The sequence below is a fragment of the Nansenia antarctica genome, assembly GCF_963989245.1.
Source record: "Nansenia antarctica genome assembly, chromosome: 19".
Classification (NCBI taxonomy): domain Eukaryota; kingdom Metazoa; phylum Chordata; class Actinopteri; order Argentiniformes; family Microstomatidae; genus Nansenia; species Nansenia antarctica.
Genome location: NC_137692.1, coordinates 17,474,897 through 17,489,896, shown reverse-complemented (window position 1 = coordinate 17,489,896; position 15,000 = coordinate 17,474,897). Strand labels below are relative to the sequence as shown.

At 46.9% G+C, this 15,000-nt stretch overlaps 1 protein-coding gene across 1 annotated transcript in view; it reads right to left on the bottom strand.

Moving 5' to 3' along the window:
- The window catches only part of xpo5 (exportin 5), a 26,599-nt gene that overhangs the window by 8,745 nt on the left and 2,854 nt on the right, over positions 1–15,000 (bottom strand). Inside the window, exons 3-19 of the mRNA XM_080549158.1 lie at positions 12,667–12,739; positions 11,579–11,716; positions 11,200–11,382; positions 10,194–10,406; positions 9,126–9,202; positions 8,056–8,100; positions 7,457–7,550; positions 7,122–7,205; positions 5,137–5,262; positions 4,554–4,644; positions 3,674–3,802; positions 2,977–3,092; positions 2,366–2,521; positions 1,209–1,250; positions 995–1,084; positions 702–901; positions 99–198 (exon numbers count right to left, since the gene is read on the bottom strand). Coding sequence (XP_080405284.1) covers positions 99–198; positions 702–901; positions 995–1,084; positions 1,209–1,250; positions 2,366–2,521; positions 2,977–3,092; positions 3,674–3,802; positions 4,554–4,644; positions 5,137–5,262; positions 7,122–7,205; positions 7,457–7,550; positions 8,056–8,100; positions 9,126–9,202; positions 10,194–10,406; positions 11,200–11,382; positions 11,579–11,716; positions 12,667–12,739 — 1,957 coding nt within the window. The remainder of the gene's footprint in view (positions 1–98; positions 199–701; positions 902–994; positions 1,085–1,208; positions 1,251–2,365; positions 2,522–2,976; positions 3,093–3,673; positions 3,803–4,553; positions 4,645–5,136; positions 5,263–7,121; positions 7,206–7,456; positions 7,551–8,055; positions 8,101–9,125; positions 9,203–10,193; positions 10,407–11,199; positions 11,383–11,578; positions 11,717–12,666; positions 12,740–15,000) is intronic.

The following is a 15,000-nucleotide window of genomic DNA, read 5'->3' as shown; positions in this document are numbered from 1 at the left end:
ACACACACCCACACACACACACCCACACACCCACACACCCACACACCCACCCACACACCCACACACCCACACACCCACCCACACCCACACAGACGTACCCGTGTCCTGTTGATGCCCGTGGGGTCCTCAGTGCCGGGGTCAGACGCCGCCTGGTCAGCACCAACAAACCCCAGGAACAGAGCTGGGTCACACAGCACCCTGGGAGAGGAGGGGGGGGGGGGGGCAGGGAGACACACAGGAGGGGGGGGGGGGGGGCAGGGTTACCATGGGTACGGTACATATTATAACGTAATTGGCAGATACAGGAACCTGACTGTGGTTGGTGCATAAGACATACAGATAAAAAAAAATAATAACGTAATAAAACAACAATATATATGCAAAAATAGTTTAAAGAGACCATGACAAAAGAGAGAGAGAGAGTGTGTGTGTGTGTGTGCCTATACCTACCGTCATCGTCTCAGAGATAGAGAGAGAGAGATGCTTCTCACCACTGACAACCGCGACTCTGCTCCTAGACCTTAGTGCGGCCTTCGACACGATAGACCATACTCCTCACCGTCTCATGGTGTGTGTGTGTGTCTGTGCCACCCCCCTCTCCTCACAGTCTCATGGTGTGTGTGTGTGTGTGTGTGTGCCCCCCCCCCCCCCACTCCTCACCGTCTCATGGTGCGTGTGTGTGTGTGTGTGTGTGTCCTCACCGTGTCATCTCCTCTGAGGTCCAGCGCTCCACCACGGGGGCCAGCAGCTGGTCCAGGAAGGCCCTCTGCCGTCCGTAGTCCCCGAACCTGTTACTGACCAGCACCAGCGCCTCCAGCAGGGCACAGCGCTCCATCTGGGTCAGCAGGGCCTCACTGGACGACAGACGCCTCACGTGGGCGTACAGCACCTCGAAGCTTGGCTGAGGGGGGGGGGGGGGGGGGAGAGAGGGAGAGAATGAGGAATAATTGTGGGCAGTCCACCTACCAGGATGAATTGTGGGTAGTCCACCTACCAGGATGAGTTGTGGGTAGTCCCGGCACATCTTGATGATGGAGGAGCAGGCGTGTCTCCTGACGTTCTTCACAGCGCGGGTCCTCGGCGCCTAGAGATGACATCAGCAATTGTAAAAAAATAAAATAATAATAATAACAAAATAACAAAAAATAACAAAAAAAATAACAAAAAAACCCCAACAACAAATAAATCAGATCCTGTCAGGGACTCGCCTTGCTCTCCTCTACCACCTCGAACGTGATGGCGCCAAACAGCTGGAAGAGGGAAGAAAACTCAATGAGAACGTTGAAATTAAATGAACTCACACACACACACACACACACACACACACACACACATATTAAATGCTTTATTTACGTCCACATAAATACAAAGTGCATTAAGGACATAAACACTAATAATGCAATCAGTTCATTGGGAGACATTCGTTTACGTTTGTGACTGTACAGCAACCATCGTACACATACGATATTAACACAGAGGATGTTTCAAACGTGGGTTAACAGATACAATAGCATTACTGTCAAATCTACTCGAAGGGTCCAAAAAGCAACGCCGTCTCCGTATTGAGCGGCTACCGCTTGAGCGGCTAATAGCAGATAATAGAGCAACACCTTGCTAACTGTTTAGCCTTTCTCTTGGAGATGTGGACCATCTGAAGGCCCCTAACCACCAGCTTGTGAACATGACCCCAGGCTGCCAAAAATGAAAACGAAAAGTTGACACCTGTAGCCTAGTTGTGTAGTTGTGAGATGTTCAGCTTGAGCTTCTGATATTTCAGCAACGTGGTTAAGAAGGCTTCCTCCAGGCTGTGGTCGCAGGTACAGCCGACCTCTAGAATTAACACCTCTCTACTACTCTCATTAACCACCACAACGTCATGGGGTGTTGGCTGAGAGACGTTACGGAACACCTCTGAACACGTTACGGAACACTAACTCATTTGTTAGTAATGAAAACTCCAGTAGCCTGGGGTGGTCCAGTGGTCTAGCACCATGGCCTGGGCTGGTCCAGTGGTCTAGCACCATGGCCCGGGGTGGTCCAGTGGTCTAGCACCATGGCCCGGGGTGGTCCAGTGGTCTAGCACCATGGCCCGGGGTGGCCCAGTGGTCTAGCACCATGGCCCGGGCTGGTCCAGTGGTCTAGCACCATGGCCCGGGCTGGTCCAGTGGTCTAGCACCATGGCCTGGGCTGGTCCAGTGGTCTAGCACCATGGCCTGGGGTGGTCCAGTGGTCTAGCACCATGGCCTGGGGTGGTCCAGTGGTCTAGCACCATGGCCTGGGGTGGTCCAGTGGTCTAGCACCATGGCCTGGGGTGGTCCAGTGGTCTAGGTCTGGAAGGGGAGCAGGGACAAACAGACAGACAGACCTTGGTGAAGACCTGGGGCAGCAGCAGGGGGGTGTGTGTGAGGAAGGGCAGCAGGGCGGAGAGGTTGGAGAGGACGCAGGTCAGCAGCAGGGGGTCCTGGGTCTCGTAGCTCAGCACCGCCTGGAGGAGCTGCACCCCCTGCTCCACGGGCTGCTGCTGCACACACACACACACACACACACACACACACACACAGAGACACACAGAGACACACAGAGACACACACACACACACACACACACACACACACAGAGAGAAAGAGACACACGTCATCGTCATCATCAACTTCATAAATGTCAATGTCGTCATCATCACCATCATCATCATCATCATCATCCTCCTCACTACCATCATCACCACCACCACCATCATCACCACCACCATCACCATCACCATCATCACCATCATCACCATCATCATCATCATCATCCTCCTCCTCACTACCATCATCACCACCACCACCATCATCACCACCACCATCACCATCACCATCACCATCATCACCATCATCACCATCATCACCATCATCATCATCATCATCACTGTACTAGAGATCATAACAATTGTGAAATTGTATTGATTTTTTTTCTTCTTTTTTATCCTGTCCTTACCTCCGCCTCCACGTTCTTGAAGATCTGGCCGACCACGCTCTCTGCGAAGAAGGTCATGGCATCCCACTGGACCACCGAGGGAGAGAGGATGGAGCACAGCCCCTCCCCTGTCTTAGCTGGAGGGGCGGGGGAGAAAGGGGTGGGTGTGGGGGAGGACACAGACCAGCCATTAAGCACTTTCAGAGCTGCTTGTGAGGATTCATCCAAGACAGGAAGCATGTCCTCTTAAAATACCCTCATCCTCCTTAAAATACTCATCCTCCTCTTAAAATACCCTCATCCTCCTTAAAATACTCATCCTCCTCTTAAAATACCCTCCTCAACCTTCTACTTCCTCTTAAAATACCCTCATCCTCCTCTTAAAATACCCTCATCCTCCTCTTAAAATACCCTCCTCAACCTTTTAAAATACTCTCATCCTCTTACAATATCCACCTCCTCCTTCAAATATCCTCCTCAACCTCTTAAAATACCCTCCTCAACCTTCTACTTCCTCTTAAAATACCCTCCTCATCCTCTTAAAATACAATCCTCATCCTTCTACTTCCTCTAGATCTGAGCTGTCAGTAGAGAGGACCCCTCTCTCTCTCTCTCTCTCTCCCTCCCTCAACCACCCATCCACCCTCTTTCCCTCCCTCAACAACCCACCCACCCTCCCTCCGTCAAATGAAGAACGGTGTGTGGCAGCCCAACGTACACAGGGTGGTCCCGGTGTCGATGGGGGAAGCGATCTGGTAGCTCAACCACTCTGCAGCGATCTGGAAGGCCTGCAGCGGCACGATCCTGCACGCGTTCCTCACCACCTCCACCTGCTGGGCTCTGAAGGCTGCACGCCACGCCGCCGGGAACACCACCCGCCGGGGGGGGGGGGGGGGGGGGGGGGCAGAGGCGGGAGACAGAGAGACAGAGGAGGGAGACAGAGAGACAGAGGAGGGAGACAGAGAGACAGAGGAGGGAGACAGAGAGACAGAGGATGGAGAGAGACACAGAGGAGGGAGAGAGAGAGAGAAAGAGAGAGAGAGAGAGAAAGAGAGAGAGAGAGAAAGAGAGACAGTTAAACAGAGACAGTTGAAGCACAGACAGTCACAGCACACCTTCTGAAACATCAAATTCAAGCACTTTTCAAGGACTTTCAAGACTCAATTCCCTCAGATTCAAGGACCCAAAACGGCATAGTTTGAGACAGATCTAGATGAGAATTGATATAATAGGAACTATTCGCTCACAGACAACAATTAAAAAGAGAGGCTTGAATGTGTGAACACTATGGTCTCTTGCCTTCTCTACCGCAGCACAGCAAAACAATATATTGTGAAATATGTGTAAAGTTACTGTGTTAAGTTAAGCAATGTGACTTATCTACTATAATTACTTTAAGTTGTTATATCATTTTTTATATAATTTTTGAGAGAGAGAGAGAGAGAGAGAGAGAGAGAGGGGGGAATTCAAGCACTTTCAATGACCCATGTCTATTTTCCAAAACTTTTAAGGCCTTTTTTTCTCTCAAATTCACAAACTTTCAAGGACCCGTGGGAACCCTGAGCACAGACAGTTGAAGCACAGACAGTTCTACGTACAGTTGAAGAAGAAGTTGAAGTCTTCATCGCTGTCAAAGTCGACACGCGAGTACTCACAGCTTGGGCTGTCGTTCCTGGAGGGAAAACCAGTCTAGGACACACGCGCGCACACACACACACACACGCACACACACACACGCGCACACGCACACACACACACGCACGCACACACACGCAAGGAAGAGACAAGCTTCAGAACACAACATGTACGTGGTCATTTACGACACTTTTATCCAAAGCGACTTACAACGTACGGTACATTACAATACTTACAACGTACATTTGTCTGAAGTAAGTGAATCATCTATACATGGGTCATCATGAGAACATAGCCTATGAACATAGACCAGGGCCAATGGCTGTCACTATGCTAGAAGAAGGACTACTATTAAACATGTATTATTATTATGTAAAGTATTATTATGTGTAAAGGGGGTGTAAAGGGTTTGTAAAGGGAGTGTAAAGGGAGGGTAAAGGGAGTGTGTGTAAAGGGGGTGGAAAGGGTGTGTAAAGGGGGTTTCAAAGGGAGTGTAAAGGGGGTTTAAAGGGAGTGTAAATGGTGTGTAAAGGGTGTTGGGGGTACCTTGACCAGGTTGGTCATGGTGGCCTTCAGGTACTGGATGGTGGTCTGGACGATGACCGGGTCCTTGGACAGGACTTCGTGTCTGAAGAGGACTCCCCACGTGGTCTGGGTCGTCGACCGCAGGAACTGGGGAGGAGAGAGAGAAGAGAGAGAGAGAGAGAAGAGAGAGAGAGAGAGAAGAGAGTAGAAAGAAAGAAAGAAAGAAAGAAAGAAAGAAAAAATACTTACACACTAGATGGGGCTAAACCCTATCCCCTAAAGTTCTGAGTCAACAGTACTTTCAAGTCTGGTTTCCTTGTCTCCCTTTATCTTTGATCTCATGAGAGAGAGTGAAAGAGAGAGAGAGATATATTTTTTTAAAGTTATTTTTTCTGAGTGGGGCAGTCCCACTCATATTTTTCATTTTATTTGACAGATACAGTGAAGATTTTAGACAGGAAGGAAGGGTGAGAGAGAGAGGAGGGATGACATGCAGGATATGTCCCCAGCCGGATTCGAACCGGGGACCCTGCGGTTACATGGTCGACACTTAACCCGCTACGCCACCTAAGCACCCCAGAGAGAGAGAGATATGTCTCACACACACATCTAGGGAATTAGTAGTAGTAGTAGTAATAGTAGTAGTAGTGTAGTAGTAATAGTAGTATAGTAGTAATAGTAGTAATAGCTCACCTGGATGGGGTGTGTGGTGGTAGTAGTAGTATAGTAATAGTAGTGGTATCTCACCTGGCTGGGGGGTGTGGTGGTGGTAGTGGTATAGTAGTAGTAGTAGTAGTAGTAGTAGTAGTAGTAGTAGTAGTAGTAGTAGTAGTAGTAGTATAGTGGTAGTAGTAGTAGAAGTAGTAGTAGTAGTAGTAGTAGGGATGTCCCGATCCGATACTGATATCGGATATCGCCGCGATATTGGTCCTGAATGCTGGATCGCGGATCGCACCAGAAAAAAAAAGGCTCCGATCCGCGTTCCCGATCTGGCGTGTCACTCAAGTGACGACAACAGTAGTAGCCAGTGGTCACGTGCATGACCAGGGCTCGATAGTGCGACTGTTTTGGTCGCATTTGCGAGTGAATATATTTCTGTGCGACTTGGAAATACATTCAATCGCACCAGTGCGACTACTGCTGAACTACTGTCATGCGCAGTCAAACTTCTGTGTATAAGCGATGAGGGAATGAAAACTGAACAGAAACGCGTGTCGCAGAAATGCTTCACGCGTGTCCTATATGCGCTTAAAATGTGCATAATGGGTATATTGGATACAGCTTCCGGTTTCATTACAAAGAGGTTAACCCTATATGTGCCTGACGTCTAACAACATTCAAATGACTCTAACTTCATATTTTTTCGGATTTCAATGTATGACACATCATTTGAAAGCTTATGATCCGTAGTTCCAATCCACAACAAGTCGCATTTGTTGCTTTAATAAAGGCTGGCAGTCTTTAATTTAACTGTTGTTGGTGTGGACTATATACTGGGGAGGTATTTGTTATTATTCAGGGGTCAAAAAATGTATACAAATATCGGATCGGTATCGGTATCGCAGATACCCGAAGCCCAGGTATCGGTATTGGAATCGGTAGTGAAAAAGTGGGATCGGGACATCCCTAAGTAGTAGTATAGTAGTAGTAAAAGTAGTAGTAGTAGTAGTATAGTAGTAGGAGTAATAGTAGTAGTAGTAGTAATAGTAGCAGTAATAGTAGTAGTAGTAGTATAGTAGTAGTATAGTAGTAGGAGTAATAGTAGTAGTATAGTAGTAGTAGTAGTAGTAGTAGTATAGTAGTAGGAGTAATAGTAGTAGTATAGTAGTAGTAGTAGTAGTAGTAATAGTAGCAGTAATAGTAGTAGTAGTAGTAGTAGTAGTAGTAGTAGTAGTAGTAGTAGTAGTAGTAGTAGTAGTAGTAGTAGTAGTAGTAGTAGTATAGTAGTAGTAGTAGTAGTATAGTAGTAGTATAGTAGTAGTATAATAGTAGTAGTGGTATCTCACCTGGCTGGCGTGTGTGGTGAAGGCGAGGAAGGCCTCCAGGTACTTGCTGAGGTTGGCAGGTACGTCCACCTCTACATCTGAACCCTGCAGATGGACATGGACATCAGTGGAAACATGGCATGCATAAGGAACATTAATACAATCATGGTAGTTTGCCGCCATCGGTGTGTGAATGGGTGAATGAGAGGCCATTGTAAACCACTTTGTCATCTATATAAGTCAGTCTATGAGTCTGTCTATATGAGTCTGTCTATATGAGTCAGTCTATATGAGTCAGTCTATATGAGTCAGTCTATATGAGTCAGTCTATATAAGTCAGAAACAGAAGGCCTCACCACCAGGGAGCAGAGTTGGCCCCCGAGGGCACAAAGGACCTGGCAGAGCCTCTTCAGGAAGGTGTATCGCCGCTCCACCACCCCCACCCCCACCCTGGGGTAGAGCACAGAGGGACAGTCAAGCAGCATTCATAATAATAATAATAAGAAGAATAAGAATAATAATAATAATAATAATAATAATAAGAAGAAGAAGAATAAGAAAAAGAAGAAGAAGAAGAAGAAGAAGAAGATAATAATAAAACAACAATATAATATAATAATAATAATAAAACAATAACAATGTAATAATAATAATAATAATAAAACAATATAATAATAATAATAATAATAATACAATATAATAATCATAATCCTAATATCATCATCACATATAATATAGCAATAATTTTAAAAAAGTGACAGTAGTCGTGCATAAGGGTGTACTTAGTGTAAGTAGCAGCAGTAATGACTGCTGTGATAACAACAATAGTAATGCAATGTGTACAATATCCAATAGCCTGCAGTGCAGTTGCACGGTTCCAATTACACTCATTCTACCAACTGTGGACGTTTGTTTTGTGTCCTGCGGTTACCGTGGGGATAAGCCAGGTACTCACTGTGTTGGGGAAGACTTGTCGCATACGGGCGCTCCATCTGCACTCCTGTAACCCACGAACACGTGACGATTACCACCAGCAGGGTAACGTCCCACCTTCTCTGTCTGTGGAGAGGGCGGTCTCTGTCTCTCTCTCTAGCCAGAGCAACCCAACTAACACAGCAACTAACTACCAGCCAGGAGATGGCTTATTCACGTTGGTTTTAACATTCTCACGTTAGTTCTAACATTCTCACGTTGGTTCTAACATTCTCACGTTGGTTCTAACATTCACATATCGGTTCTAACATTCTCATATCGGTTCTAACATTCTCACGTCAGTTCTAACATTCTCACGTCAGTTCTAACATTCTTATATCGGTTCTAACATTCTCACGTCGGTTCTAACATTCTCACGTCAGTTCTAACATTCTCACGTCGGTTCTAACATTCTCATATCGGTTCTAACATTCTCCCGTTGGTTCTAACATTCTCAGGTCAGTTCTAACATTCTCACGTTAGTTCTAACATTCTCACGTTGGTTCTAACATTCTCACGTTGGTTCTAACATTCTCACGTTGGTTCTAACATTCTCACGTTGGTTCTAACGTACTCACATTGGTTCTAGCGTAACTAGAACACTTGTAACACTCTAGGTGGTGAGTGTTCCGGAACTCTTTAGCAGTAGGGGAGTTAAGGGGGAGTGTACCATTAAAGGGCTGCGTTCGTAAATTCGCACTGGAAATCTGATCAGCACTTGAATACCTCTTGTCCGAATCAAATTACTTGGTCCTTTTATTTTTTCTGAGTGGGGCAGTCCCACTCGTATTTGTTGATGTTATTGGACAGATACAGTGAAGACAGACAGGAAAGTAAGGAGAAGAAGGGAGAGAGGGCATGTCAGCAGGGCATGGGCTGGATTCTAACCCATTTGCGACATGGGCATAATGTGTGCACTGTAGACCGCGGTGTTAGACCACTGGACCACCCCAGGCCACGCGTGGTCCCTTTATGACATTGAACCCGGTGTGCGCTCCGGTGCTCTCAGAGCAAATTTACGAACACAGCCACAGGAGTGTGGATGGTACTTACTGGGCTGCAGACAGGATGTAGTGCATGGCGACATCATCAAAAAGCACCATGAGAGGCTTCCTGTCCTCCAGTTTCCCCTGTGGGGAGAGACAGGTCCCAGGTCAGACGCGTGAAGATGACATCACAGTGACATGCAGGCTTGTTGTCATAGCTCTGCTAAATACACACACACACTAGTTTAAAACAGTCCAGAGACCAATATTAGCCACACTCCCGTCTCTGTTCGAACAGACACGCCCCTTTCTACCCACACTCCCCTTCCCTCTCAGTACACACGGTCCCAGAAGGAATCGGACCCACAACCTAAGTGTTTGTTAACGCAAAGGTCTACAAAATCGAGCCACAGATACACCGACCTTGTGGCTGACGGCGATGAGCAGACACTCCCCCTCCCCCTCAGTACAGACCCTCCATCTCAGTACAGACCCTCCCCCTCAGTAGACTCCCCCTCCCTCTCAGTACAGACCCTCCATCTCAGTACAGACCCTCCCCCTCAGTACACTCCCCATCCCTCTCAGTACACTCCCCCTCCCTCTCAGTACAGACCCTCCCCCTCCCTCTCAGTACACTCCCCCTCCCCCTCCCTCTCAGTACAGACCCTCCCCCTCCCTCTCAGTACACTCCCCCTGCCCCTCCCTCTCAGTACACTCCCCCTCCCTCTCAGTACAGACCCTCCCCCTCCCTCTCAGTACACTCCCCCTCCCCCTCCCTCTCAGTACAGACCCTCCCCCTCCCTCTCAGTACACTCCCCCTGCCCCTCCCTCTCAGTACACTCCCCCTGCCCCTCCCTCTCAGTACAGACCCTCCCCCTCCCTCTCAGTACACTCCCCCTCCCCCTCCCTCTCAGTACACTCCCCCTGCCCCTCCCTCTCAGTACAGACCCTCCCCCTCAGTACAGACGGTCCCAGTAGGACTCGGACCCGGGACCCCCCCACCTTGCGGCCCACGGCGATGAGCAGACACTCCCTCTCCCCCTCAGTACAGACCCTGCCCCTCCCTCTCAGTACAGACCCACCCCCTCAGTACAGACGGTCCCAGTAGGACTCGGACCCGAGCCCCCCCCCTCACCTTGCGGCCCACGGCGATGAGCAGACACTCGGCGGCCTCCAGCTGTAGCTCGGCCTCCCCCAGCAGCAGACACAGCATCTCCAGCAGGCGGCAGTTGTCGCGGGTGATGTGGGCCAGGGCCACCCAGTCGATGTAGCCCGCCAGCGTGTTCAGCGTCGCCACGCCGACCCGGCAGTGGGCCGTGGCCTGCAGCTCCTGGCCGGGGATCCTTTTCTGCAGGAGAGGAAAATAATGTAAAGAATGAATGTGTTTACGTTTTTTTTAACACTAGAACAGCCATGGGTGGGGTCATCTAACACTAGAACAGCCATGGGTGGGGTCATCTAACACTAGAACAGCAATGGGTGGGGTCATTTAACACTAGAACAGCCATGGGTGGGGTCATTTAACACTAGAACAGTCATGGGTGGGGTCATTTAACACGAGAACAGCCATGGGTGGGGTCATTTAACACTAGAACAGCCGTGGGTGGGGTCATTTAACACGAGAACAGCCATGGGTGGGGTCATTTAACACTAGAACAGCCATGGGTGGGGTCATTTAACACTAGAACAGCCATGGGTGGGGTCATTTAACACTAGAACAGCCATGGGTGGGGTCATTTAACACTAGAACAGCCATGGGTGGGGTCATTAACACTAGAACAGCCATGGGTGGGGTCATTTAACACTAGAACAGCCATGGGTGGGGTCATTTAACACAAGAACAGCCATGGGTGGGGTCATTTAACACTAGAACAGCTAGTATATATTATGAGATGGTATTAATTTGGGGGTTTGAACAGGAAGCATCTTTATGATTTATAGAGACGGGGGACTGAATATGTTTGTACTTCTTCTCACTCCTTTTCGAATATGTGAAGAAAAGAAAAAAACATATGAAACTAAGTTTAATGTGCAACAACTTATTTTGCTTTATGCTTTTTAATTCTATTGGATTTGTTTTTTGTCTCAATCAAATCAACCAATCAATCAATCAATCAATCAATCAATCAGGTGTGACTGACCAGCCGGCGGTACTCGTCCACGTTGAGCTGCAGGATGTTGAGCAGGAAGCTGAAGACGCTGTCCATGTTCTGGGTGAGCGTCTGCTGGATGTCCCGCCGCCGCTGGGTGGGCAGAGTCTGGAAGGTGACCACGTCCTCCGCCAGCCGCAGCAGGATCAGCATCACCAGCTCTGTCTGGGACTCCTGAACACAACACTAATAAACACTCCTGAACACAACACTAATAAACACTCCTGAACACAACACTACTACTGTGTCTACTCACCCCCAGGCTAGTGAGGTGTGTCTACTCAGCCCCAGGCTAGTGAGGGGTGGGTACTCACCCCCAGGCTAGTGGGAGGTGACTACTCACTCAGAGAGAGGCAGCGTGGGTACTCACCCCCTGGCTAGTGAGCGCCTCCATCTCCTTCAGCATGTCGGGCCAGTGCTGAGGCCACTCCCTCTTTATCATCTCCACCACGATCCTGGAGAGGCCATCCTTGATGTGGCTCTCCTCCTCCAGGATGGGGTGGGTGCCCTGCGACAGGACAGGAAGGAGGGGGAGCTCACGCACTGTACATGACTGTACCTGTCACCATCATGTTTATATCACTATCTGCATTAGGTAACAGACTTACGTTAGATAACAGACTTACGTTAGCTAACAGACTTACATTTGGTAACAGACTTACGCTAGATAACAGACTTACGCTAGATAACAGATTACGTTAGGTAACAGACTTGCGTTAGATAACAGAATTACGTTAGATAACAGATTACGTTAGATAACAGACTTATGTTAGGTAACAGATTTACGTTAGATAACAGACTTACGTTAGATAACAGACTTACATTTGGTAACAGACTTACGCTAGATAACAGACTTACGCTAGATAACAGATTACGTTAGGTAACAGACTTGCGTTAGATAACAGAATTACGTTAGATAACAGATTACGTTAGATAACAGACTTATGTTAGGTAACAGATTTACGTTAGATAACAGATTACGTTAGATAACAGATTACGTTAGATAACAGATTACGTTAGATAACAGAATTACGTTAGATAACAGATTACGTTAGATAACAGATTACGTTAGATAACAGATTACGTTAGATAACAGACTTACGCTAGGTAACAGACTTACGTTAGGTAGCAGACTTATGTTAGATAACAGACTTACGTTAGGTAACAGACTTATGTTAGGTAACAGATTTACGTTAGATAACAGATTACGTTAGATAACAGATTACGTTAGATAACAGAATTACGTTAGATAACAGATTACGTTAGATAACAGATTACGTTAGATAACAGACTTACGTTAGGTAACAGACTTACGTTAGGTAACAGACTTACGCTAGGTAACAGACTTACGTTAGGTAGCAGACTTATGTTAGATAACAGACTTACGTTAGGTAGCAGACTTACGTTAGGTAGCAGACTTACGTTAGGTAACAGACTTACGTTAGATAACAGACTTACGTTAGATAACAGCCCCATGGCACAGTTCTTCAGGTGGACTTTCTCCTGCTGTGGCATGGTGTTCCATCTGTATCTGTGTGAAAAAGGAGAGTAAAAAGGTAAAAGGCATAAAAGGTAAAAGGCGTAAAAGGCATAAAAGGTAAGATTAGATTCAATCGTTCTGTCATTGCACAGAGTACAACAAAATGTATTTTTTGCTCTAGGCACAGGGTCAGCCATAGTCAGCGCCCCTGGAGCAAATAGGGGTTAAGTGCCTTGCTCAAGGGCACAGCGGCAGTGGTGGGCACCTCAGATATGATGCCAGCAACCCTCCAGTCACCAGCTCACATGCAGCTCCCTCCTGAGGCGGGGATCGAACCAGAAACCTTCCGATTGCTAGCCGGCCTCCATAACCTTTGCACTACTGATGTTTACATTACTACCTTTGCACATACTGTATTATTGCACATTGCACATACCTCTTTGATATAGCCTCTTTTATACATCTGTACATTACACCGTTTCGGGCAGGATAGCGGTTGAATACAGACGCGGTATCAAACGTGTCTTTCTACACTGCGACCTCTCACGCCGTATCGGCCAGGATGGCAGTTGAACACAGATGCAGCACCTGCAATCTCACACGCCGTATCAGGAAGGACGGCGGTTGAACACAGATGCAGTTATAATACAAAAATATCAAGGTCGGAGCTGACATCTTGAAATATTCATACGTGCACAGCCACTACCCGTGATAATCTGACACCGTAATCCTGTATGGTGGTAGGATACTTATACAAGGGGCAGAAGTTTATCTCTATGAGAGACATAACATGTTTGTCTACCGTATTTTCCAGACTATAAGCCACACTTTTTTTCATAGTTCGGCTGGTCCTGCTACTTATAGTCAGGTGCAACATATATATAAAATTCACTTGCATATCATATTCATGTTCATATATCATTCCACAGTGATGTGAAATGAGATCAGGAGCTTGGTGAACTTGCTTACCGGTAGGGATGCTCCGATTTATCGGCCACCGATTTAAATCGGCCAATTTCACTCCAAATGACTCGATCGGTGATCGGCAAAAATGGCCGATCGCAAAAACCGTTTTTTTTTTTTTTTCCCCTGGGGAAGCCAGATAACTGAACAGAAAACATAGGAGGACGTATGTAAACCATGAAGTATGTAAACCATGAAGGCCATGTTTATGATGTCTTTTATACAGCCATATCGACTGACTTGGGCTTCAGGCCCTAACTGGGTGATAGGCCAGACTTTTACTATGCCATAAAAATGGGTCTGCGTTTGCTTGGTGCCTAATGGATCAAAACTTTTGTCTAAAAAGCAAAAAATATGTAGGCTATCCAGTCAGTAGGCCTACAGTTATGTATTTTTTTAAAAAAATCGGTATCGGTATCGGTTGATCTTGAGGAAAAAAATCGGTGAGCGGTATCGGCCCCAAAAATCCAGATCGGAGCATCCCTACTTACCGGTAACTTTCTTGTTGGACTCGCTGGCTTGTTATGTTAATTTAGCCTATTCAGCCTCCCAGGTAAGTTCTTTATGCTATTGTGTAGCTGAATAACTGTTAATGTGTTACGTTAACATACCTATTCCACCTAACCACCTATTCCACCTAACCACCTATTCAGCCTGTTGTTCTGTGTGCTATTGTGTCGTTGAATAACTTGCCTTTCCAGATTAAATGTCTGTTCTGGCATTTACATTTAAACCATTTCAGCAGACGCTTTTTTAGCCAAAGTGACTTACAACTAGAGGTCACAGCAGGGACAGTCTACCTGGAGTAACTTAGGGCTGAGGGCCTTATTCATACCATACGAGTGGTGGTGGTGTTCCCAGGTGGGATTTGAACTCATAACCTTCTGAGATCACCAGTCCAACGTACATTTACATTTCTGACATTTAGCACACGCCTTTATCCAAAGCGACTTACAAACAAACAACATTTGACTAAGTAAGTGAATCATCTATCCACCAGTCATAGCAGGACAAACTCATCTATGCTAGGGCCAGGGGCCATTGGCAGTCGTCGTGCATTTATTTTTATTTTTTTTAACAGTGGAGAAACTGTACAGGGGCGGTAGTAGTAGATGTCTCACTATGCACTACCCCACCACTGTAATTGCTGTAATGTGTCCCTTGTCTGCTGTTGTTACTTTTAGTGTTGACTTGATTGTTGTTGCTGAGCGAGAAGCGCCATCCCAATGCATTCAACTATGTCAGTTACGGCTGTTTGAAATTAACGTAACAGGCAACATTTGATATGATTAGCTGCTACACTGACTGCACCCCTCTGCATTATTATTACTTTAATATATTGTATTGTT